This window comes from Bactrocera dorsalis, chromosome 2 (genome assembly GCF_023373825.1).
Source record: "Bactrocera dorsalis isolate Fly_Bdor chromosome 2, ASM2337382v1, whole genome shotgun sequence".
NCBI classification, from domain to species: Eukaryota; Metazoa; Arthropoda; class Insecta; order Diptera; family Tephritidae; genus Bactrocera; species Bactrocera dorsalis.
This window is the reverse complement of record NC_064304.1, coordinates 73,717,544-73,744,638: the sequence shown is the minus strand read 5'-3', so window position 1 is coordinate 73,744,638 and position 27,095 is coordinate 73,717,544. Positions and strand designations below refer to the sequence as shown.

At 36.6% G+C, this 27,095-nt stretch overlaps 1 protein-coding gene across 6 annotated transcripts in view; it reads left to right on the top strand.

Moving 5' to 3' along the window:
- Window positions 1–27,095, top strand: part of LOC105222584 (acetylcholine receptor subunit alpha-like) — a 374,463-nt gene that overhangs the window by 64,807 nt on the left and 282,561 nt on the right. For all 6 annotated transcript variants that reach the window (XM_049450054.1, XM_049450055.1, XM_049450051.1 and 3 more), the window contains exon 3: window positions 10,046–10,090. In XM_049450054.1, the coding sequence (XP_049306011.1) occupies window positions 10,046–10,090 (45 nt within the window). The remainder of the gene's footprint in view (window positions 1–10,045; window positions 10,091–27,095) is intronic.

The window sequence follows — 27,095 nt, the reverse complement described above, 5'->3', positions numbered from 1 at the left end:
TGCACTCGTGCCCGCACGGGCAAAATGCCACTGAGGGCTAATGTGCCCATCCCTGGTTTACACGATATGAGTTCAAGAATTTAAACAATTTTATTTATACGCCGAAATGCGTGCCTTTATTGATATTCTTAAGAACTAAATTTTAATATAAGATCTTACAGCTATTTATACTAATGAAATGCGGCTGCTGTTATCTGCATGCGACTTCTTTGTTGTAATTCGATATCTGCTATCTTGCTATTACTTGAGATGCGGAGTTGGTTATCGCAGTGGATTATTCCATTGCCAGATGTTTGTTGTTTACATGTTGAGAATGCCTTTCTAGATAATGCATGTTCATTTCTATTGTTCGACTGATAGTGCATGTCAAAGCGAGTTCTATCGGTTTACATACATAGTTCGCCTTTGTTCGGAATGTATATTAGGAGATAAGATGTATGTGAGTGTGTGTGACCCGGAGCGAGGCTATGTCGTTAACTTGCGGCAGGAGCATCCTTTGATGCTATCTCTTCTCTAGTTTTTTCGAGTTGTTTGGGAGTCATTGTCAGTGTAGGTGATCTAAGTATCCTACTATTCTGCGGAACACGGTCCCATATTCCTCGTCTTGAGCATCTTTGGTTTGTTGTTTTTTATGTAGTTCCTTCTGTTGGGTTTTTTGTTGTTGTTGTGGTCTGTTCATTTTCATCTAATGGGTCTCCGCTTCAAGCCGCTATCTCCGCACGTTGTAACAGTTGCCCTTTATGAACCCAAGCAGGGAGGCCACGCAAGGGTTGACAAAAGCCCTCATGGGAGCTTGTGTTCAGAGCCAGGTACAGGCACGAATCAGGAGCTCGTCTCAACTGAACCTGTACGGCCAAATTAACTTTGGCGACGTGCATTGAACGTACTTAAAGACCTGCCAGGGTTTTAACGAGACGGAGGTGAGAGCAGTATTAGCCTGCCAGCCATTTCGGTAAGATGTCACTCTTACCTACTGAGGTGATAGAATACTGCCCTAACCAGCCTTTTGTCAAACTAGTCCATTATTGGTTTCCAGTATTCCATAATCAGAACCTTACTGGCCTCAATTCTGATGGGCGCTTGCCCAGGGTTTTCGCCGGCATCTGTGCACTTTTGGTGCTGCTCACCGAATGGTTCCCTCGTCGCTTTTTTGCCTCCGTCTCGTGGGTAGGTTCTCCCTCGGTGCAACCCCTGTGGGGGTTGTGGACGCTTATTTAAAGGCGGCATCTTCTCGCCTCTTTGCCGGAGGTTCATTGCAGCTCTCCTGCAGCTCTTGGTCGGGGGCTGCGTATTACTATTCGCAGCTAACCTACTTCGCGTAGGCCGTCCACTATCCGCTAGCTGTGACCCCGGTAGTACCCTGAGCTCAGCCTTACCCTTACCCTGAAGCTACTTAGGTCTGATATGCTTTTAGTAGAAATCCATTCAAGGTTTGGTGCTTGATGGATTCCAAGTGTTTTGTGTCGGATCTGTGATAGGGCTGGGCATTCACAGAGAAAGTGGAAAATTGTTTGCTAGTTCTCAGCTATTCCGCAGCCTCGGCAGATGTTGTTGTAGGGCATACCCATTTTGGATGCATGTTCTCCAAATGGCCAGTGCCCTGTTATGGTAGATGTTACTCTGTAGATACTTTTCCTAGATCTTTTTAATAGGTCGTTAGTTCTTTTCTTGTCATATGTTGGCCATAATTGTTTAGTTGCATTTTGTTATGTTTTCCCATCTGTTATTTGTAATTTGTTGAAATTGTCTAATGATCTCTCTTTTGATCGATCCTAGCGGGCTCGGCATTAGCTCCGCTCGGATTCGTTAAGGAAAGGTCCTGCTTTGTGTCTGCTTTTTCGTTGTCGAAAATGTTCATGTGGCCCGGAACCCAGACTAAGTCTAGTTGGAGTTTGTCTTTTATTGCGCTTAGTGCTTTCTTGCGGTTGTGGTATACTGGAAGTTGTCATGGGCGAAGACAAGGCCAGAAGCTCCGCCTTGCTACCCGTAAATATTGCTGCCTTGCGTACAGCCTTGTGCTTTTCCAATAGAACTTTTCTTGCTGACGATTCTCTTGTAAGTATAGTAGGCCATATATGCTTTATTTATTCTTTTTTCTATATTTATTTTCCGGGACAGTTTGGTGTCAATCTCCACCCCCAAGTTTTCAGCTGTGGGGGATAGAGAGAGTGTTGTACCGTTTAGTATCGGAAGTTGAAGCTGAGTGATTTTGGTTCTGCTTGTGAATAGCATCAATTCTGTTTTGTTCGGGTTAACACCTAGTCCATTGTTCTTAGCCCATAGGTTTAACCTTCGTAGAGCCATAATCTCGCTGACTGTTGAAGGAAACATACGTGATACCAACAACACTGTATCGTCTGCATATGCTACTGCTTTCACTCCTCCACCGATTAATTGGAGTAGTATTTCGTTCAGCGCTGCAACCCATAATAGCAGGGAGAAAACTCCTTAAGGCGTCCCTTTACTCATATAACTTCTTTGTGTTGTAGCGCCGTTTGATGCTATAATCATTCTATTCCCAAGCATCGATAGTATCAATCTGCACACAGTGTCATCTATGCCACCATGTGTCAGAGAATTAATTGTGGCATTTACTTCTACTTATATTATTGAAGGCGCCCTCTATGTCTAGAAATGCAGCCATGGTGTATTGTTTATGGTGTAGTGATTTTTCAATTACACTTATCACCTCGTGAAGAACAGTTTCGGTTGATCGGTCCTTTATGTATTCTGGTTGGGACTTCGATAACTTATCCTCCGTTATTGTTCTTAAATGTAAGTCTATTAGCCTTTCTAGTACCTTCAGCATAAAAGAGGTGAGACTTAGGTCTAAAATCCTTGCCATTATCGTGTGTTCTTCTGCCTAGTTTTGGAAGGAATACTACTTCAATTCTTTTACAACTTCTTGGGATGTAAGATAGTTGAATGCTAGTCTTGTATATATCTTAAAGCCTTAGAACCATTGGTTCTACCAGCTTTTGCAGCATTATGGGCATAGTCCCGTCTGGACCTGCAGAATTAAATGGTGATAAACTATTTATGGCATATTTGATTTTGCTTTTGTCTACTATCTGGCCTCGGTAATCAGCCGCGTTAACGGGTGGTTCTGGTTGAACCCTCGTTAAAGGCGTTTGCTGACTCCCGGGGAACTGCGTTGTAATAAGAACCTCCAGAGTTTTTTTTGCAGTGGAGGTCCAATCATTTCCTTCCGCCTTAATGTAGGCAGTATTAATATGATCTTTGGACAGCATTTTACTCAGCCTTGCGGTTTCTCTGCAACTTTCTATCGATGTGCAGAAAGATCGCCATGAGTCGTTTTTAGCTTTTCTGACTGCTTTTTTGAATCTTTTCATAATACCTTTATATGGCTGCTTTCCTTAGTCGTGTTCTCAAATTCTTGAGCTCGCTGTTCCACCAAGGAAGAAACTTTCTTTTTTTCAGAACTGTTAGCGGTGTGGATTTATTGAAAGTTGTAGTTAAGATTTTTTCCAACTCTCTATTTCTGAATCTAGTTCCTAAGGATTACTCATACTCTTATTGCCTCCGTTCCGTTCCGATATGTGAGAGGAGTACTGTATTTCTCGCGGATGCTGAAGAGTATCCAGGAGTGATCCGACATGGAAGGCTCATCGGATACCCTCCAGTTATCCACAACGAGACTGTCTGTGTCTGTTGGAAGTGTGAGGTCCAGCACTTCCTCCCACCCCGGAAACCTATCAGAGCTTGGAAAAATAAAGGTTGGCTTATCGCCCTTGTTGCATATACTTAGATTGCTATTCAGAACATACCGTAAAAGTGACTCACCTCTGGTGTTTATACTGCAGCTAGCCATACAGAGTGCCTTGCGTTTGCATCACACCCTATTAGGACATCTTCTTTCCTGTTGTCCTCTATTAGTCTTGTAAGTGGTGCTGGTGGTGGTGCTCCACCTTTACTACTGTGATATCTGTTGTGCTGTTAGGGCAAAGAAATGCATTTGTACTTCTATTGATAAGAATGCATGCCAGAGGTTTACCTTTGTCTCGTGTGTAAAAGTGTTATAGTTACAGCTGTTTAGTCCTTTGATGGTGTCTTTATTAACCCAGGGCTCCTGTATTAGGCTGATGTCGATGCCCCTCTCGTTTATTTTTTTTTTATACAGGGTAGGCCATTTAAAGTTGACCCATTTGTTTCTAAAAAAAAAGAACAAAAGAAAACAATGTTTTTTGTTCATTTCAAAAATAATTTATTTTGGTCCAAGGGGATTTGTTTCAGCTAATATTTAAAAATTAGATCGCGTAAATGGGCACCTTTAGCTTTGACAGCTAAATGCACTCTTTTTTTCGACATTTTCCATGACTTTGGCCAATGTTTCGGATGATATGGCGGCTGTTTCACGTCGAATGTTGGCTTTCAGTTGAGCTAAGGTCTTTGGCTTATTAGCGTATACCTTGGATTTCAAATAACCCCACAAATAAAAGTCTGGTGGCGTCAAATCTGATGATCTCGGTGGCCAGTCAACATCACCATTTTTCGATATCAATCGCCCGGGGAAAAATGGTCGCAATAAATTGATTGTTGGTCGAGCTGTATGGCATGTAGCCCCGTCCTGTTGAAACCAGAAGTTATCCATGTCATTTTCGCGAATAATGGGTATCACAAAATCCGTTATCATGGCTCGATAACGCTCACCATTGACTGTTGTCGTGGCTCCATCATCGTCTTCGAAAAAATACGGTCCGATGATCATATTCGCACAAACACCGCACCAAACTGTTACTTTTTGGTCGTAAAGAGGCTGTTCTTCAATTAATTGAGGATTTTCGGTGGCATAAAATCGGCAATTTTGCTTGTTTACGCCTCCATTCAACGAGAAATGTGCCTCGCCTGACATGATGAGTTTTCGCCAAAAGTCAAGTTCGTTTTCAGCCATTTCGATGGCCCATTTGCCAAAATTAAGGCGTCGCGGATAATCAGCTGGGTTTAGTTTTTGTGCCATTTGAATTTTATATGGAAACATCTTCAAATCTTTATGAATTATGCGTCGGAGAGTGGTGCGAGAGATGTCTAATTCCTGAGAGCGGCGATAACTCGATGTCGATGGAGTCTCCTCAATACTGGCTCGTACAGCTTCGATATTTTCATCAGAACGTCTTGTGCGTTGTCTGGATGCATGACTGGCATTACTGAGATTACCGGTGTTCACAAATTTTGCGTATAAAGACTTAATTGTGTTCTTAACTGGAGCACTTTTCACTTTATTTTTTTTGCGAAACGCACGTTGAGTTAACACAATTGAAAAGTTATTTTGAATATAAAGCTGAACAATTTCAGCGCGTTCTTTTGGAGTGTACTGTTCCATGGTATAAATTGTCTTCGAATGACGCTTCTAACGCGGTATGACATTAGCCGATTTGTCAGCGCTGTTAAAAGTTACAGCGTTGCCAGATGGGTCAACTTTAAATGGCAGGGGGAAGCATCGAAAGCCGGAGTGCGGAACTTTAATCCGCTAAACCTAACCTACTCCCACCTCAAGACTCTCCCACGGAACCACCGGCTAAGTATTACTACGTGGGAGGGACAAGACATTTAGGTCTCCTCTATCGTGCGGACTGACGGACGCCTAAATTGTTCAGAAAGTCTCAGTTTTGTCATTATGGATGCTGACGCTTCGCTGAGAGCTTTCCATTTATCGGTCGACTGACACATGAGTGTCGTTAAATTATCGACTGTAAAACTACCACCTAGTGTAGTTTTTAGTTTTTCCCTTGTATTTGAGAATCTAGGGCAATAAAATAGTACATGTTCAGAGTCTTCTATATGCTCTGTACACGTCGGACAGTTCGGACTAATGTCATTGTGGAATCTAAAAAGGTAGCTTCTAAAGCACCCATGTCCACTAAGTATTTGGGTCAGATGAAAGTCTAGGTCCCCATGTCGGTAGATGATATAAACGCTCGAGTTCATCTCCCGGTCAATGGGCGGCATGCTGGCTAATACTTCAGCAGCGTCGGTTGATATAGTCCGGAAAGCACTTATTACTCGAATTGCAGAAAGCCTATGCACTGCAATTATTTGTTTAGCATACGCTTTTATATCCATTGCCTGTATCCAAACTGGTGCCCCATACAGTATTACGGAACTCATTGCTTTCGCTATTAAGAATCGCCGGCTGGAACGCACACAGCCTCTATTGGTCATCATTCTCGATAGGGCATTATAGATTTTGTTTGCCTTCGCGGAAGAATACTCCAGGTGTTCTTTAAATTTTAATTTGGAGTCCAATATTACTCCCAGATACTTCAGTTGCGGCTGCGAGGTAATCTCGCACTCCCCTATAGTGAGCTCTATTCGTTCTTCTATCTTCCCAGTACTTATGAGTAAAACTTCTGTTTTTCCCCCGCCAGTTTCATCTCACAGAAGAGAACCATTGGCGTAGACCATTTATGCAGTCATTAGATTTATTTCTCAGGTCGGCTAATTGTTTGGCTACTGCTACCACCATGAGATGGGGTACTCCACTCGAGATAGAGTAGCTCTTGGTGCCTTCGTCCGTCTCAAAAATCAGCCTCCTGTTTTTAAAATAACTCGTTATTATGTTTATGAGTCGGTACGATGAAGGTCCTTCAGGTGGTTTCTTTGGTTTTGGGAGCAGAACCAAACGTTGTACTTTCCAAGAGTCGGGGAATACCTCTTCCTTTAAACAAGCGTTGTACATTTTAGCGAAAACTCGGGGTTTTAAGCTTATGGCTTCCTTCAGAGCTCTGTTTGGTATGCCATCCAATCCAGGTGCTTTGGTGTTTTTGATTTTCCTTGCTATTGCCAATAGTTCGTCTTCCGTGACTAACGGGGGTGACTCTACAACTTCGTTTCGTCGCTTGGCATATGAAATCCGGTCGTGTTTCAGCAATAGTGTTTCGACGACCTTTCCCATAAAAGAGGCATCTTTAGGTTGCTGCTGCTTCTTTCTAAATCTGGACATACATATTTTGTATGCTGTACCCCAAGGGTCAAAGTTTGCTTGTTCACACAGCTTCTCAAAGCATGATTTTTTGTTTCGTGTAATTGCCGAGTTCAGGAGCTTCTTGTGGCTTTTAAATTCCTCCCTAAGGCGATTTTCGTTCGTTTCGCCCCAGTTACGCTGTAGCCGTCGTCTAGCTGAGTGATAAAGCTTTCTCAGCATGGAAATTTCCTCATTCCACCAATATACAGGCCGCCGCTTGTGTTGATGTGACGTTCTACGCATTGTTGCATCGCATGCTGCCACCATTTCTTTTCGAACTGCTGATACCAAGTGGGCGGCGCTGTTACCAGATGCCTTTGATGCACTCCAGACTAGGTCAAACAGGTCTGGGTCGAACTCTTGTTGTTTCCAACTTCGCTTTCTTGAGGGGTTTCTGCCAAAAAGCTCCTGCTCTCGGGAGTACGAAATTTGTGCTATAATTGCCATGTGATCACTGTTTGTGTATATGCCGGACACTGCCCACTTAATGTGCCTGCTCAGCGAATCGTTTGCAAACATAATGTCAATTATGCCTTTATTGCCTTTTTGGTAAGTGTTTCGAGTTCCGGTGTTCATTACTGTTAAGTGAGTTTGACTCAGATATTCATGAATTAGCCGCCCGCGGTGGTTTGTACATCTGCTGCCCATGCAGTTGACCAGGCATTAAAATCACCCGCTATTATAATAGGTGCTTTGCCTCTGGTTTCTAAAGACAGCCTTAAGAGGAAGTCTTCGAATTCTGTGATTGATGCGCTGGGGCGAGCATAGCAGCTTACAAAACAAATCCCCTGAATATTCGCCCATGTGAAAAAGTTATGGGCTTCTCTGGGGCAGGTCTTAAAAGGTTGCTCTTTACAGGACCATATTGCTGCCTTGCCAGATTTGTCTGCAATCCATGTGCTTTCCTCTCGTTTATGAAGGTTGTCAGATTCTTTGTTTCTGCCTCGTCAATTGCGGTACCGGCTGCCTGATCGTCCCCAGTATGAAGACGACCCTCTGGTACCGGGTTTTCGTCAGCTTATTCAAGGATTTTTTGCGCTTTTTCCTGTTTTCTCCTTTAGCCGCCAGTGCACCTTGGTTGGTGCTCATGGCAGCCTTGGAGATGGCGAGTAATTCGTCCTCTTCTGATTCCGTTAAAGGATTCCTATAAGCCATATCGGTTCCTTTAGTTGTCACTGTTGTCGTCAAATTGGTTGTAGTTGTTGTTATGTTGGCTTCGTTCATGTTTGGTCCCACGAGTAAGCCGGAAACGTTGGTTTATGTAAATTAACAGACGTTACTCTATAAGGGCATTATGGCCGCAATAATGTAGTATTTAGATATTTATTGTGATATTAACTGGTTTAGATAAACACTCTATTCTGTGCGCTTGACAAATTCAACATATTTCAAATTTGTCAAAATTTTAAATTTATCAAGCATTTCGTATTCTGTGTCTGAAATAAAAAGCTCTTTTCTTTATAAGTTGTTAAGATGTCAAATGCTCTTGACAGTGCTTGTTATGTACATCTTGTTGTGAAAATGAAAGATATTTTACTTTTGTTATTATTGTTAAACGAAGATGAAAATTGTGCAAATAAGAATCACGCGCCACATTTAAAATGTTTACGCGACGATAGCAATCCATTTTCTTTGAGCGAGAATACCTTTGTGCAAATTTTTCGATTTACTCGTGAAATTTGCCGTCGACTAAAACTATCTTTAACTGTAAGGGTTCTAGCAGCTTTGAACTTCTTTGGACACGGCTCATACCAGAAATGTGTAGGTAAAAACGTCAACTTGCCCATGAGTCAGTCGTCCCTTTCGAGAAGTGTGCGGGCTGTAGCAAAACTTATTGTGAAGGTAAAGCTTTTACTTTTATCAAGATTGTCACAGAATACCAAAATATTTTTCGCTTGATAAATATTTGAGTTAATTTTCCATATTTTGTTAATTTGTCAAGTGCACAAAATAGGGGTGAAAGAGTATATAACAGGATATATATGTACTTGTATATCATTGTCTCCTTTTGAAATAAATTGAGCAAAGTCTTCTTCCAACATGAATATTGTTTGCTAAATAATGTTGTTTGAATTTTTTTATATTCCATATATAATTACAGTAGAAACTCGTTTATCCGGCCCTCAGTTATACGGATTCGCGATTATCCGGACTACCAATCGCGACCAATTTATATGTACCTACTTAGAAATTATGGAATCATGAACTTGTCGGAACTTGCATATTCCGCTCGCGCAGTGTGGGGTCGCTGCCGCTGCCCCGCGCGTTTCATTATTGTTTTAGTTCATTTTCAATTGTGACTCCGCTCTGACGTGCGTGTCACGTCTACAAATTTAAACCTGCCAAAGCGTAAGAGACAATTTAACGACGCTATATGACTTTATGTAAAACGTCAGCTAAAACAGGGTTGCAATTATATTTTTGCATGACATTGCACGCAAATATACATGGTTTTTGGTCTGACATATTTTACAGCCCTTGCAAATAATTTTCTGCGTGTGTTTGTTGTTGTGCCGGTACACCGAGAGGAAATATATGCAATTCTTGCACCGTGTAAGGGGTTTGCAAGAGCGAGAGAATACCCCTAGAGTGATACTGTGAGTCTACTACAACTGAAACGAATTCGTGATAAAGCAGCAATGAAGAGAAAAAGTTGCTTATGTCAAATGACAATTACCAAATATTTTAAACCAAATTAAACTTATTACCTACCTACTTATCATGAAATAACCAAATGCAAATTACCAAATACATATTGTAGACAAATTATTCGTACATACGTATCGAAATATTTTATTGTATTTCATGATTAATGCTGCAGTTTAGTATTACGTATGTAGTGTAATCTAAGAAAATATGAACATACATACATACATAAGTAAGTGTTCATTTCTTAATACATCGATTTTCGTTGCAGGATATAAATATCTATTTGTTTTTCTTCATACATTCGATTATCCGGATTTTCGATTATCCGAATGCCTATCGACAACAATTAGTCCGGTTAATCGAGTTTCTACTGTAGTAATAAGATTTAATTAATAGTAACTTATTATTTTTCAGAATCTCAAAAACCAAATAATGACGACAAATTTGTGGGTCGAACAAGTAAGTACACTTTGAAAACTTTGATTAATTATTTGACAATTATCACAGGAACAGAACATCATACTTTATTACTTCCAAGTTATCAAAATACATATACTTATGTACATAACACATAATTTTACACTATTCGAATTTGCAATACTTTGAAGCTTTGTCGTCGATTAGGAAGTAAATCGCACGACTCTCGTACGTATACAAAAACTTGCACAGTTTTCCCGATGTACACTCCTGTGTGTTGTGGGTAGGCGCCAGACAATTAAAGCAATGGCCGTGTACCTAAACGACCTGCTGGCGTTGCTGAGGCTGCTGCCACGTTATGCTTCATAAGTGGATCGTTATGTTAATCGATTATTTAAGTTGTTTTGTTTGTTATTTTTAAATATTTATTTTATCCGTTTGATTTGAGGGCTTTATCGGTTTCGTTTCTATGATAGCGGCAGTCGGTAAAAAGCAGAGTTTAACGAGTGGCTTTGTTAGCTTTCTTGATTGCATATGGAGATTGACTACCCGAATATGACCGTCGTAGCCTTGGTAAGACTTCTCTATGTAGCCAAGCCGCCATCCGGTAGGGGAGACATTCGTCATGAATCAGGACACAATATTCGTCGCATTTTCTGTAGTTTTACATCGGTACCTCTTGTGGAGGTCCAATATATAGTGTTATTTCCAATAGCGACTGAAATTATGAAGGAGAATTTTAGTTTTTTCACATCTATTTAACTCCAAGAATTCTATTGTATGAACACCATACCCGCGAACTGATGTCTTTTCGGCAATCTTAAATTTGTTCTATGCACAGGCAATTGACATTTTCATCAAGATGCGCATCTCTGTCAGTCTAATTTTCTATTTTCGCATCTTAAAAGCGCTTAAGATTTTTCAATGCGCCCGAGCAGGGACTCAGTGCGGGGCTTTAAAAGTGTACTTAATTTTTCGGAAAAAAAACATAATACTAGCGTAAGCGTATTATTTTAATTAAGCGTATTAATTTAATTTTTAACCTTTAAGCAATTGCCTGTGCATTTTCCATTTTTTGCGGTTTCGGTTTCGGTCGAGTGAAAGTGAAGTTTATATATAATATATACTAGGGTGCTTCAAAAAAAAAATTTTTTTTTGAATTTTATTCTCAGAAACTTTTTTTATTTTTATTGAAATAATTCCAAATTTCAAATCACTATATTTAATCGTCTAATTGAGATAATCAAACTCTGTCGCAGGAATTTAAAGTTTGAAAAGCCAACTTTATGAATATGTGATGGTTATTTTTGAGAAACGAGTTGGTGAAATTTTTGTTTGAATGAAAAACCGAAAATTCCTATATAAAATGTATGGGAACCTAAAAAAAATAACGACCCCTTAGAGTTAAGCTACAACGCCTGGCTTGAGGGAGGATTTTTTGTTTGTCAATCAGTAACATTGAGGGGGTAAAGGTGAAAAAATTTAAAATTTTTTTTTTGAAGCACCCTAATATATACATATATATATATAATATATACATATATATACAGTGGCGGACAAAAGTCTACATACACCCCCTGTTTTATTGCATATGAGAGTACAAAATGTGTTGATACAGTTTTATTCTTATCTATTTGCTAATAACAATAAACTTAAAAAATTCCTTATTTAACATAAAATAACAAATTTATGCAGGAAAAACTCAAAAATTATGTTGACAAAAGTCTAAATACAGTAAAAAAATATCTTAATTCAGTGTGAAAACTTAACAAAATGATAGTTATTAAGGAATTTTAGTATTTAGTTTGGCCCCCATTGGCATCTACAACTGCTTGAAGACGCCGTGGCATCGATTCTGCTAAATTTGTCAACTCTGCAGACGTTATGCTGTTCCAAGCTCCTAATATGCGCTCTTTGAGTAGAGCAGAGCTAGGAATCTGGTGCTTTCTAATTTTGCGCCCCAAAATTTCCCAGACATGTTAAATAATATTCAAATCTGGACTTTAAGGTGGAGTGTTTAATTGCCTTGGAGCGTAATAAAGCAACCAGTCCTTAACAATTTGCGCCGTATGCTTCAGATCGTTATCTTGTTGAAAGATCCAACCGGAACCGAGCCCCAAATTATCCACTGAAGGTTTCAAATTATGTTCCAACAGAGACTTATATTTAAAACGATCCATTTTACCCTCAATGAAGGCTAACTTTCCAACTTCAGAGGCAGCAACAGCAGTTGACACTACATTCTTCGGTTCTAGCGCAGCGTTATTTTTTCTCCAAACCCTAGCTCTTCCATCGCTACCAAAAATGTTGAATTTTAATTATCCGTAAATAAAACTTTTTCCTAAAAATCCATCCCCTTGTCTTTGTGTTTTTTGGCGAATTCTAAAGGAAGTTTCCGGTTTTTTTTCAGAAATAAGTGGTTTCTTTCGTGGTGTTCTACTGTGAAACCCATTTTCGCTTAGAGTTCTTTGTATTGTTCTCGGATGGATACTCTTTTGTGACGTACTTGCTATGTGTTCGGCTAATTTTGGAGCAATTACTTTTGGATTTTTGCCTACTTCTTTGAGAATCAGGCTGACGTCTCTACGAGATAGTTTTCTTGGGCGGCCACTGCGCGGTTTATTTTCGGTGGAACCACTATTTTCGAAGTTTTTTACAATTGTTTGGACTGTTGCTCGACTCAAGTTAAAAATTTTAGAAATTTCAACATATGATTTTTTTTCTTTTCTTGGTTTTATCACCAAATTTCTTACATCAATTGATATTTCTTTCCGCGGAGCCGTTATAGCTATTCAAGTGTTCAAACCACAACTGAATTCAATAAATACTAAATAGTAAACATAATGAAATGAAAGAAAAAGGCTAACGGTACTTTACCGTTATCATAACAATGTACAAAGTATGAGCTTCGTACTGTATGTAGACTTTTGTCAACGCAATTTTTGAGTTTTTCTTCCATAAATTTGTTGTTTTATGTTAAATAATGAATTTTTTTGGTTCATTGTGATTATAATAGATATTAGAATACATTTTTCTAAAAACATTTTGTATTCTCATACCAATGAATAATACATACATATATGCTCGTAATATATACATTATGGTGTTTTTTTGAATTCAGTCCCGTCACGAAATTTCCTTGGAAATACCCTAAAAAAAATCCCTGAAAATTTTAACTCTGGACCAAGGCCTGTAAAAATTTTCCATGGAAATACTACAATCGTGAGTTTTTATCTTTAAATACCTACAGATCAGAGGTAATTTATGGCATTGCTTTGAATTTAGACGCATATTTCTCAGAATTGTTCACTCTACGAAAAAGCCCAGCGCAATGAAGTCGTTACTCACACCGGCGAGGTAGTACGGGGCTCTAAACTCGATTTTTCCAAGAATTTCGCATTTTTTTGTATATATCTCGTAAATGACAGGAGCTGTAGAAAAAATGTTCAGGACAAATTTGTAGGAAATTTTATTTTCTATAAAAAAAGTCAAAATCGCTATCATTAATACTTCTCGTGATATTCAGCTTTTTAGGTAAGGCTTTATAGAATTTTTATAGATGGTATGTATTAAAAAATCTATGAAAATTGCTACATTGGCGATGAAGTAGCGCGATTGGGTTGATGCGATTAGAGCGATCTTTGTTTTTTGTAAGTCTTGGTGTGTCAATGTTTCGCATTGGGGACAAGATGCCATTTCAACTTTAAGCCGCTCTATGAACATGAGCATATAGGCGACTACTCTGAGGGCTCAGGGGAAAGATGAAAATCGTTCAAGGATGTCATTATCATCCAATATTGTGTAAAAGGTGTCGATTTTTCGACTTTTTGGGACAATTATGCTGCATTGAGGGCCATTTAACCAGAACGTGGTGGGGGCAAGATAAAGGTGTTTGTACCCCCTTGTAAAGAATATCGGCAGGTTTATCAGCACTGGATACGTGTTGCCATGTGGCTGATCCCACTAGGTCAAGTATCTGCGACGTTCCATTAGAAATATATATTTTTCACACCAATGGTAGCTTTTCTAACCAGGCTAAAACTATTTCGGAATCGGCCCATATAATTTGTATTTCGCATTTGGGTCTGCATCATGGAAACTATTTTTGGTAAAAGCAGGGATGGGCACATTTTTGCCTGAAAAGTTAGCAAAGTGTGCACGGGAGCTAGATGAGGGGAATATCAGTGTACGGAGGGAAGGGCATAAGAAGTTGCGAAAAAAAATCAATTGCATTCCTCCGCAACTTATGTATGTTCATCACAGAATCAGGAATAAAGGGATGTTCACTTGAGTGAGAGCACCTCAAAATAAGCGTTTTTTATAACATTTTCCATTATGGCCAGATCGAACAAAATAAGAATTTTTGAGCATTTTAAATTAAAACACCCAACATTTAGTACGAATAAAAATTACTATGTAGTGGTTATTTATTATATGGAGAAACTATTTAAATCTTTTTAAAGTATATTAGAAGAACTGAATTTTGACCTTTCAATACCCAATAAAGGATTTAAGCTTGTTAGCTCTCAATCAATACATGTTTTTAATCATTTTCCATTGAAAATAATACTATGAGTCTTCAAATTACAAAAATTTGGCAAGATTTCACTCTGGCCATCGCTCGTTTCCAATTGATAAACGTCAAAACCTCCTGAACTCGATGTCAAGTTTAGGTGTGCACGGGGAGTTAAACGTCTCTTTATCTCTGGCAGAATGGTTGCGGCAATACTGACATTGTACACAAATTTAAGAGCGGAGTTTACTTTATATCGGAATTGTACATTCATGAAAGGTATGAAGGCTTCGGCATGGCCGAAGACAGCCCTTCCTTGTTTTTAAGTATTTTTTGACATTTGGTGAGTTTGGCCTTGGCCTAAGACAGTGACATAATTGGGCCGTCAAATTTCTTAACTTTTCATTTTATGCAACTTTACTTTAGTATATCCTATACTTTTACTAAAATAAAGCGACAACAACAAAAGATCAGAATAACTTTTATTAACCTTTACTTTACTACTTTTTCACATTTCAACCTCACTAAACATATTTTTTCTCCAATAAGCTGGCATCTCTAGTATTATTTGGTATTGTACATATATTTCTGGCATCTCGTGGCTGACTTGTTGCTCATATTTACCGTTACGTATTCTGGTAGTAAGCAAAAAGTGGGGAATCCCCTATTTGATTTTGATGCTTTAAGAGAAATGTTATTTTAAAGTTTGTTGTGCTAAGTGCTTGATATTAGAAAGTGCTTGATATTAGAAAGTGCAAGATATTACATACATAGTTATATAATTAAATTCAAATGGCTACTACATCATCTAATGTTCGTGTTCGATCTAAAAACCTAATTTATTTAATTGGGTATTCATCTCATCAAATAATCGGGAGTAAACTGCCATCTAATCATCAAGTGTTAAATGCATTGTTTTACAACATTCGTGAAGTTGGATTACCTTTTAGTGATGCTGCAAAACTCACTCTGACGGAAGTTCTTGTGTTCTGGGAGAAAGCTAGAATACCTTATCAATTACAAAAAAATGCTGTTCGCAAAGTCGAAAAATTATATAACGAATGGAGGGCACTTCAGAAGTGTTCAAGATTGAAGACAAAACGTCAAGAGGAAAAAAATCTTTCATTCACATCCAAACTGTCCGATCTTTTTGATGTAGCAGTGGAAGAGGCCATTTCAAAAATGTCTAATCAGGAAGATATTAAATTTTTGACATATCAGAGAAAGAAAGGACGTCCAGGCCATTTGGAAGGTATCGATGTGAATACAGCTCTAGCTGAACAAAGAAGAGAAGCAAGAAAAGCAAAAGCAGAAGAGTGGCGATGGCGACAGATTTCACCAGTAAGCGCTGGTAAGTTTATAGTATATTTGCCCAATTTTACTTAAAAATTAGATACTCAAACCCATACTTAAATAGGTAATAAAATGCTGGCTCTTAGAAGCTATAGCCTTTATTCGTTCCTATTTGTTACCAACATCAATAGAATTTTTCTCCCAAAATCCATACATTTTCTTTCCTTTTTTCATTGCAACAGAAAATGTACGAGACATCTCATTGTCTTCTGAATCAGAAGTGGAAGAAATCACCTCGGACGAAGTATTTACCGATGATGAAAAAGCCAGCAAAGCGGAGACAGCGAGTAAAAAAAGGAAATACAGTCGTGGTTATAAAGAAGTAATTACTTCACCTGGGGTATCTGAACCCGGAACTGATTTGCCTTAGCTTATTTGACAAAAATGTTTCAAATGAAATAAAAAAAAATGACAAAAAAGATTTTATCGTACAGGAATTTAACAGAAGAAGAACGGTCTTCAAGGATAATGAGGGTGCAAGTTTCTGAAAATAAAGCTGTAAACCTATTCAGAACTTTGTTCCGGATCAAAGCCTGGCCTTTTTCGAATATTTCAAAGTCAAAACTGATTTTTTGACAGAGAACCCCAAGAAATGGTCCGAAAATAAACACTTTTTGAAACTTCAAAGTTTTGAGGGATTAGTTAAAAGGGGTTAACTTAATTCAAGACTTCAATAGTATTCTTACAAAAGATGAGGAGCAAAAACAATTCCTGCTTCAAGTGGTAGCGGATTGTCGTCGGCTTTACCCTGATACTTCCAAAAGTACCCTACCTCTGCCCTTATCTGATGAATGTATTGGAAATAATAATATATAAATAAATTGATAAATTTTTTATAATTTTTGTTTTTAGTATGAATTTTCTTTTCTATATGTTTATTTTTAAATAGATTATCTTTTTGTTAAATATTGTACCAATTAATGTACGAAAACTGAAAATACAATACATAACTAAAAGATTTTACAAATTTCTAGCTTTTTCTATAAATAAAGGACTTCAGTGTATACATTGTGTATACATTGTTTATGGTTAAGATAAGGATAGTTTCAAAAATCGTGGAGAACCTCGAGTGTTACTGCGAAGAACTATACTAAGGCATTTGACACGAACTTGGTCCCTTAAATGTTAAATATCTTCCAAACCATGCATTTCTAAAGAAAATGTATTATAATAGACTTTAATTTCAACAAAATTACCTTTCATTTGACAATAAATTTATTGTAATAGGTGGAGTCAGTCATAAGTTAAAGTCGAAAAAAACGCTTTTTCGCGAAAAATGGCAATTTTATCAAACTTCAAGGCCTTTTCGGCACGGGAATTGCCTTCCCGATTCCGATTGAGCTGAAACTGTCACAATTGTATTTTACACTAAATGGCACATTTCTAGAAGTGAGCACTTCCAAAAATTGAAAATTTATTTTGAAAAACCACCCTAGTACATATGTATGCATATCTGCATATATGTATAAAAAAGAAAAAATATTTATGACCATTATATATTGTGTTAAAACATATTGCAGTTCCATTTAATGAAAATACTTATATGAATATATGATTTGTGAGATTTTCAGTTTGGTTGTTTTATCAAAATATTCAAAGAATTGAGGTTTTTTCTATAATTGTTTAACATTTTAAAAATCTAAATTGCCTCTGGAAATGTATTAAAATAATAATATGCGCTATAGAAAGGGAACACATATTTTCAAAAATATAAGAAATCATCAAATAAAAATGTCTTTGCGCGGTATAGCATTATTGATTGAGAGTGGCTAAGCACACAAATGGAATACAAACGCTAATGGCATAAACATCTTCTCACTTCGCTACGAGCGCCAAGCGTTTTGTTCTCGTTTTTTTCGAACAATGTTGCCATTACTTACTACGCATATGTAGTTTTGTACACATCTAAGTTTTCAATTATAATTTTTCATAATATAAAATATCAAAACTGAAATCAAACTATTAAAATTAGTTTATATATTTGTAAATAATAGCATTCGATTCTGAATTTGAGTTATTTTAAGAAAATTTCGAATATATTGAAGACAATTTTTATAACTACTACGTTGGAAGAAGGGTTATGCCGGAATTACATGTGCAGATATTCTGCATGCAGATCTGCACTATTTTTTCCAGCCAAAACACATGTGCAGTAAATTTTGACAATCAGCTGATTGCAATAAATAATTGAAATTGAAATTGAAATTTAAAAATTTTAAAATGGAAGTGGAAAGAAAAAAAAGATTGCAACAATTGCTTTTACTTCTAGTTGCCAAAAAGAAATTAATCAATATTTTACGCTTGTGCGCGATAAGTGATAAAAAAACACGGGTGTGGACGCATCCTATATATGCGGAAAATGAGAGAGAGCTGCATGGTTTTTTCAATAATTTATTCGTTTATATAAAAAACAATGATTCCTCTCAGTTCCAAAAGGCTACTCGGATGCAAGTGGATCAATTTAAGCTTCTTCTAAGCTTAATTAAAAGGCGTATAGCAAAACAGTGTCATATACGTCGTCCAATACCAGCAGAATGTCGCCTGGCAATAACATTAGTGTAATAGTCTAAGAGCCCGTGACATCCAGACCTTCGTCATTTTATAAAAGCTGAAAGTTTGTTGAAGTATGCTTTGAACACAGGTAAGAACGATGGCAAAATGTGAAATTCAAGTCATCGTGGCTTTGGGGGGTAGCGGGTGGGACAGGTGCATAAAATAACAGCCAACTTTCGTTATTTTATAAAGCGTAATTTTTTAATATGTTATTCGGAATAACATTACAAACCATCTTATTTATTGCCAGACACTTTTTATGGTGGCAATCCCTTGCCAGACGCCCTAAAACTTTAATAAATTTTAATTCTACTTTCGTTATAGTATAAAAGTTAAAATTTATACATGTTATTTGGGTGACTATTAGAAGATGTTTTCTCAGTTGCCAGACAGTTTCGACAGTTCCTACCTAGGCCAGACAAACATATTGGGTCCCAATACCAAGGGTATAGGTACGAGCGCGAGGCAATATACAATTGTATAGGTGCGAGTGAGATAGCGCGTCAGGAGCGATCGAATGATGTTATTGTGTAATTATTTACGACTTAATATTTAAATAAAAGTTTAAAAATTAACCTAATGTGTGAATTACTAAATAATGTGTAAATTTAATGCGAAATTAAACTTCTCATTCAAATTTGATTGCATAGCTAATACATAAAAGGAATGAAAATATTTCTTTTGTAATTACGACATATAGGCTATAGAAATTATTTATCATATCTAATTAATAGAAATATTTATTTAAATTTTCAAAGAAGCGCATTGTTTCTTTTGAAATTTACAAAATTATAAACATTCTTCATAGCTTTCATTATTAATATTGATTTCGTAATTTTCTTCATACTCTTCATCACTGCTGCACCATATTTCTTCTGGCTCTTCTTCGTTAGTTTCTGTAAAAAAAGTTACACAATTATGAAAAGTAAAAATTTATGTATAATAATTTGAAGTAATATGTATATACCTGATATAGTTTGCAGTGCATCACTGACAAAATTCGGTAACTGATCGCCTTCAAACCATTTAAAATTGTATTGGCTGTTAACTTGTACCCAACCATTGCACAGTGTATCGTTTAATACAAGCTAGGGGGACAAAAATATTTTAGTTTGAAATTGAATTGTTTTGGTTGTGTTGATTAATGATTTTAAGTTTCATTGAAAAATTAATATATTTTTTTTAGATTTACGAATGGAAAACAAAAAATTGTGTAAAAAATATATTTATTTATTTTTTTAAATTTCAGAACATACAATAGCATTTACTTTTCCGTCTGCCATTGTAAGTAAAAGATTATGTTTTACCGAAATTTGAGAACCGCGATTATCACAAAGTGTTGGAAGAAGTTGAGATACTTCTTCCAAAACCTTGTTAGTTTCTGATGTAGTAAAATCAGTTGTTTCCTTTGAAAAAATAAGCTTAATTGGGCGACAATAGAGCGTGGACGAAGGCCGCGGATTTTGCCATAAAATGTTTTGGCTGGCATCGTCACTCAATCTCAACGGAACAATAGCAAAAACAAAGAGATACTCATCAGTAGCATCGCAGTTCCCAAATTTCTGTTTATAAGCGCTATGGCCGGAGCTTCCGTCACATCCCCATTTGCTGATTAGTGTGAATGACGACTTAGAAGATATATTTTCTTTGAATTAGGAGTAACTTGTGCACTTAGAATCCACATAATAAGCTAATGCCTCATCACTTGTCAATTGCCTGCCTTCGCATGTAGTATTACCAGACTTATTTTTTTTTGTAGATTTCAAACTTTCTTTAATCGAAGTAGCTATGTTTCTATTACCCTCCAAGCGATTTGCTACTTCAGCGGCTACGGTCAACTCGATGGCACTTCGCGATTCCAGTAAGTCTTCGACCCTTCGTTTTTTCGTTTTAAAAGACGACTCTTCAAAATTTTTTTTTGGTCTACCTTGAGGTCGATTGCTTCCAGTTGATGAGGTAGGACAGGGATGTTCCACTTGTAAGTGAAATTGTAAATCTGCTCCTTCTAACCAACTGCGATTTTGGTTTAAAAAACGTTCAATCATCATACATATTTGCTTCAGTCCATTTTTTCGAAAATTTTGACGAAACACTCGAAATTTTTAACTTTATCTCCTTCTGTGTATCAGGCGTTACATTAGTAGCACTAAATTTTGTCAAAACATAATTAACTAACCGGGAATTTCGTTCTATTCTACATTTTCGCCATTCTTCAAATAACTCCATTTTTGAAATAGAGCAAACTCGATCTGGAAAAAAAATAATTAAAAATTATGGGGGAAATATGGGGTACTCGATGAAAGGTCATTGTATAGCTTAAGGTTGCCGTTATACAATATTCAAACATTAGCTTGGATATATGTGGATAAAAAAAGTTGCATACGTTTAAACTTGAAAATAAAAAAAAAACACAAACATTTTTATATGAGTTTTCAAGACCCCATACAATATATTAGCTAAACGCAAACCAAGTATTAAATTGCATTAAATATACATACATACCTTCTAAATTAAATTCCATTTCATCAACAGTCGTGTTTTCCTCTACAAACCTTGTTAAATCACTATTTAAATTGTATTTTTTATTTAAATTGAAAACATAAAAATGATAACACCGTATCACTTCGATTAAACTTGTTGTAGTTAACCGTATTAGAATATTTTGCGCAATTCTTACTTAAAATTGTGGCATACCAAGGGTTATTATAATCAGAGTACTGTCAATTATTTGATTTTTTACATTGACTTTTGTCCGCCTACTATGATCCAGACGAATCACTGTGCATTGTTTGCTGGTTCATGTATTGATGGAATTTTCTTATGAGCATTATTCCAAATGCTGGATATATAATTAGCACGTCGAAATTGTTGGAATAGCTCTGATTTACAGGGTGGCAGACTGTTCCCATCAAAATTGCATATTTTTTTTCGCTGAAACGCTTCATTAACATCGCAGACCGTATAATTATTAATAAACAATTGAAGACGGGCAGCATCAACATCAATTATCGTACCAACATTATATATATCACATATGAACTGCTGTATTATGTCACAAGTGCTTTGTATTTCACTATCATCTTCAAATAATTGAGTGTCGCCGAATTTTATAAATGCCTTTTGATATTTTTCTGTAGTAATTAATATTTTGTACGGTCCTAATTTTCCTTTTCGAAAAAAATCTGAGTTATAATCGCAACCTGTGATTGCATGAAACCCAGGTAAGCTTTCGCAAATGGAGTCGCCTAACTTGGTGTGTATCTTTGTGAGGTCTACATACCTTAAATTATTTCCAGTATCTGTTAGCATCCAAACACGGGAATCATTTGGTATATGGTGCATATGACCAAGCATGATGGCAGCAATATCGGTATCGATACTTCTGATAACTATATTCGCTTGCGCTGAGTTATTGATGACATGAAATATTATTTTAGTATTATCCTCTTAATGTTGAGGACATGATAACTCTTCCACAATCCTGAATTCTACGCTGTTGTACCCATTAACAACAAAAGACTGGCAATGTTTAAAATTGATATGGATGGTTTTATTACCAATAAATGGCGCCATTTCGTCAGTGGCCCAATGCGATATAAAAAAGTCAACAAGAGCCGTTTTAAAGTTAGAATTTTTTAATTCTTTTGACGAAGGTCTGGATGTCACGAGCTCTTACTCTATAAGTACATTTTGTTTGTAAATTTTATAATAAATAAATACATATTTTCATCAACTCTTACAATAGATATTTGGCCCATGGAGTTTGCCGCCAGATGTTGGCTTGGGCTTTTCGAGTAGGAGTATCAACAATTGGCAAAATTTTATTAGAAACATCCGCAGCCATTTGGGATGAACTTTCAGGAATATACTTGGCGCAACCAAATGAACATGAATGGAGAGAAATAGCCGATTCATTTTACATCAAGACAGGAATGCCTCATGTTGTAGGAGCTGTTGACGGCAAACATGTCCAAATAAAGTGTCCGCGAAAATCCGGATCACTGTATTTTAATTATAAGCAATATTTTAGTATTGTGTTTAGGGGCATGCGAATATTCGAAATTTCGAATTATTCGACGCGAATCGAACCGAATTATTCGATTCGAGATTCGACCCGAATATTCGCATTATTCGAATTATTCGAACTATTCGAATTACTCGAACTATTTGAATTACTCGAACTATTCGAATTACTCGAACTATTCGAATAGTTCGAATAATTCGAATAATTTTAATATTTGACTATTTGCATGATTTTTTAATTAGCGCCGGTAGTATCTGAATCTCTGCCATGCATCTGACGTACATTTGTCATTTTCGTTTAAAATTATTATTTAAATTATTCGATCCGAGATTCGACCCGTATATTCGCATTATTCGAATAGTTCGAATAATTCGAATAGTTCGAACTATTCGAAATATTCGATATTTGACTCGAATATCGAATCGAATCTAAGGATTCGATTCGACTCGAATCGAACTGGATTCGCATACCCCTAATTGTGTTGTTAGCCATTTGTGATAGCAAATATACATTCACCGCAGTAGACATTGGAGCTTATGGAAGCCAAAGTGATGGCGGAGTGTTAAAAATCAGTGGTTTTGGAAATAGAATATTAAACGGAACAATGAACCTACCAGAAGCAGAAAATCTTCCACGTAGTGCGATAAAATTTCCATTTTATTATGTGGGAGATGCTGCTTTTCCGTTGACAAAACATTTGATGAGGCCATGTCCGGGAAAGTGTTTAGAAGCAAACAAAGACCACTTCAATAAATGTTTATCCAGAGCGCGGGTTACAATTGAAAATACATTTGGCATTTTAGTGGCTAGATGACGAGTTCTCAATAATTCTTTGGATATGTTTCCCGAAAATGCCAATACCATAGTTAGAGCTACATTAGTTTTACATAATTTTGTAAAGTTCCATAACGCCGAATTCTATTGTCCCAACAACTTCGTTGACCACGTAAATGAAAGTGGCATTCTAATTGAAGGGCAGTGGAGACAATTTGTAGCGCCATTACATCAGAGTACGATATTATCAAGCGCTAATGCAAGACGAAGTGCCTTTGATGCCCGAGATCTTCTTAAAAATTATCTCTTCTTTAATAAATAAGTAAATAATTTAATAAATGTATTATAAAATAAATATGTCGGTTCTACGTAACCTGTATGGATTTGTATTCCTCAAAATTGTTTGCACTGAAATAACAAAAACAACAACTACAAAATAAATAAATAACTTTGTACTTTTTTATATATTTAAAATGAATGGTCTTTTATTTAAAATGATAAATGTTATAAAATACAATAGCTGACCCCGCTCACGTTGTCCTGCGTGAAATTAAGAGTTTTGAAACGAAAATAAAGTTGAATTTATATTGTGTTGAAAATCATTTATTTCCGATTTTATACATTTTTTTCAATGTAACGTAGCTTGATAAACAAAATTTTTTGGTTTCTGTTCCGGTGCGTAAATGTACAGAGAAGATGGTTTTCCAATTCGTGAGCACGCCACGTATATATGGCCGAGGGAAAAACAGAGTACAGTATACTCTCGAAAAGTAAATTCTCAGAAAGTAAATAATCGCGGAAAAGTAAATCACCTTTAAGATTACACATGCACCTCGAAAAAGTAAATTTTTTAATTTACTTTTCAGAGGATGTGATAAAAAATTCGAAACGAAGCAAGCAGAGTTTTTTACGATGTTGCAAAAACACTTACTCTCTTGTTTATCGCGTCTGTTTAGTAAATAAACTTTGAGATATGTACATATGTAAATGGTTAGAAAATATATTGCAAAAGAAAAAAAACAAAAGAATATTCAAAATTTTTTCTCTTCATAATAAATACATATGTTTTTCATGTAAATCCATATGTTTTATTGAAGCAAATAAATGAATGAATTTTTTAAGTTTAAAAATGCATTTAATATTATAAAAACAGATAATTTATGTATATATTTGGAAAAGTAAATTATTCGAAAAAGTAAATTACCCAAAATACCAATCGATTTACTTTTCGAGAGTATACTGTACTTCCAAATTTATGCCACACATTATGCGACTTTCCTTCTGTCCTGTTGATTGTCATCTCAAAAGCAATTTTCGCTGGAAAGTTAAAACTGAAATGGCAAATCGTTAGAAGTCAAAGGAATTCGTAGAATCAAGCATTCTGCCCCCTTGTATTCGATAGTTGCGTCACAATCAGTCGAATTCAATTACACAGTTTCGGCGAAAACGAAACGTAATAGCGACAGATCCAAGTTTGATGCGGTGGCATACCAAGCCTCTCTAAAGATTTTAGAAACTCTACTGGGTAATTCACGGCGTCGTCTTCATTGTCAAGAATTTGACTTTGAATCTTCCAGTTTAAGTCAACAACATCGGTATTTTTGACAGCTGAAATTGCACGTGCACTCAAGGAATGGTAGTTACGATAATTTCGCCAATATTCGGATAAACATTCGTGATGAATTTATCTTTCTATCATTATAATTGCTGGCATGCTTCTCCAAAAGTTGCACACACCGTTCCATTCACAGTACGCAATGACTCAAAAGAAGTTGGACTGCGTACATTAATTAATATCAACCGAAGGTAGAAGCAATTGTTGTTTTCGGGTGGATTGTGTAAATTAGTCCTAATGAATTAGTTGAGAACACACCTGAATGACCATATACTGGTTGACATTGTTTTCTGTGTAAACATTTCCTCGACGATACATTGCATGTATAATATCAAGGAATTTCCGAATAGAGCCTTTTTTTCCGAAACGGATCACTGACGAAACTTGAGAAAAAACTCGTCAATGTTAATTTGGTTGCTGGCGGTGTTTCCACTGGCTGTATGCATTCTCTGTGTTGAAATAACTCAACACTCTTTGGCCATTCTCCAAATTAACTGCGAGATGCACAACAGTCGGAAAATGTTCATGAATTAGAAAAGTAAATATCTTACAAATATTTCATTGCAGTTCACGCTTCGACCCATTTGATACTTGCTGATCTCATCTCGTACAATTGTACTTTATCGATTTTACCAAACTGCAGTACTCAACATTGATATGAGTTTTGAAAGTAAATTTGACAATAATGGGGAATATGGTACAATCCATGTGTTGTCAACCTCGATATTCACTTCTCTAAATTGAATGCTGAATGTTCTGCCATTGCCGTCTGGTGAGCGACACCGATAGAGTGGATATCCATCATTTCCAGTTTGAGTTTCCGAAAGAAAAGCACGTGGATAGTGTTTCGTTCATTTATTGTCAGACATACAAACGGAAGTCAGATTATGGTGTCCGCAAGGTCCATGTGGTTTCTCCACTTCGTATAATGCTGGATCTTTCTCGGATCAGGAATTTCCACAGAAATGATTTCATTATTTTGATCTGGTGTAATCACTATGCACTATCCAAAGAAGAATGTGTGCGGGCGGCAAACCTCTCTCAACAGAGTACATCTAGCGTCTAACAGCACTACATATACGTTGCTTCAAGATAAAGGCCATCAAACATCGTTACTGTTGTTTGAAAAGTGACCGCGATGCATAATTCCGCACGTATGTCATTACATCCTGGGAGTACTCGGTCATGTACCTTGGGTTGCCAATATACATACATATGTTGATGCCAAAAAGAACGCCGACCGATATTAGCGCGACCTCTTCGTGGCATCGTAACACATTTCAATCTGTAATTGATCACTTTGTGTGAAACACACATAACGTATTCACTGAATAATTTTTATTAATTTCTCTTTTGAATAGCAGGAATAAAGAACACAAAGGACAAATTTGAACGATTCAAATAATTGAAAAACAAAACAAAAAAAACAAATTTTATTTAAAAAAAGTTACTTTTTGGAATATTCCAAGTTTTCGACTTTCCCTCACGAAAAGCATGTTTTTTTTTATTTCTAAACGTTCCCCGCTCCACAGCGAACAACCTTTTTCATCAAGATTTGTTCAGCCGTTCTCGAGTCTTAGCATTACTAACAAACAAACATTCATTCGTTTGTATGGGAAAAAGAGAAGGGCTGTTTTTAGGCTTGTTTTTCTCACCGTAAAAACCATCTTTGAACTTCAACGAACATTTGAAAAAAAAAAACAATTGGCCAAATTTGTCCAGGCGTTGGTGAGTTATGAACTTAGCAACACATTTTGCGATTCATTTTTATATTATAGATATACGAAAATTAGTACCCAACAAATTGTCTTTTAGTATATTTTTTAAGATATTTGGGTGATAAGCTGTGATCTTTTTTACGGGAAACCCTGTGGTGTTGAAAGAATTAATTACCCGTGATAAGGACCGAGGCTTCCAGACAGGATATTGTTTACATACGTTTGTGTTCAGACTTTGTGTCTTCTGCCAATTCGTGAGATGAACAAATGGTTAGAAATGGGGCATAGTTTCCGCCGTAGGTAACTGTTTTTAATTTAAAGTAGCGTGGACTATTGGGAGACTTTTGAAAAATAATTCTCTGAAAATCTTGATCATCTTTATGTACCACAAGTTGTCAATACAATTTTTGGACATCCCCAATGAAAACATATTTGTATATGAGCCAATTTAATATGAGGAGTATTAGATCTGGTTGGAGTGTGGGTCCCGCGAGTAG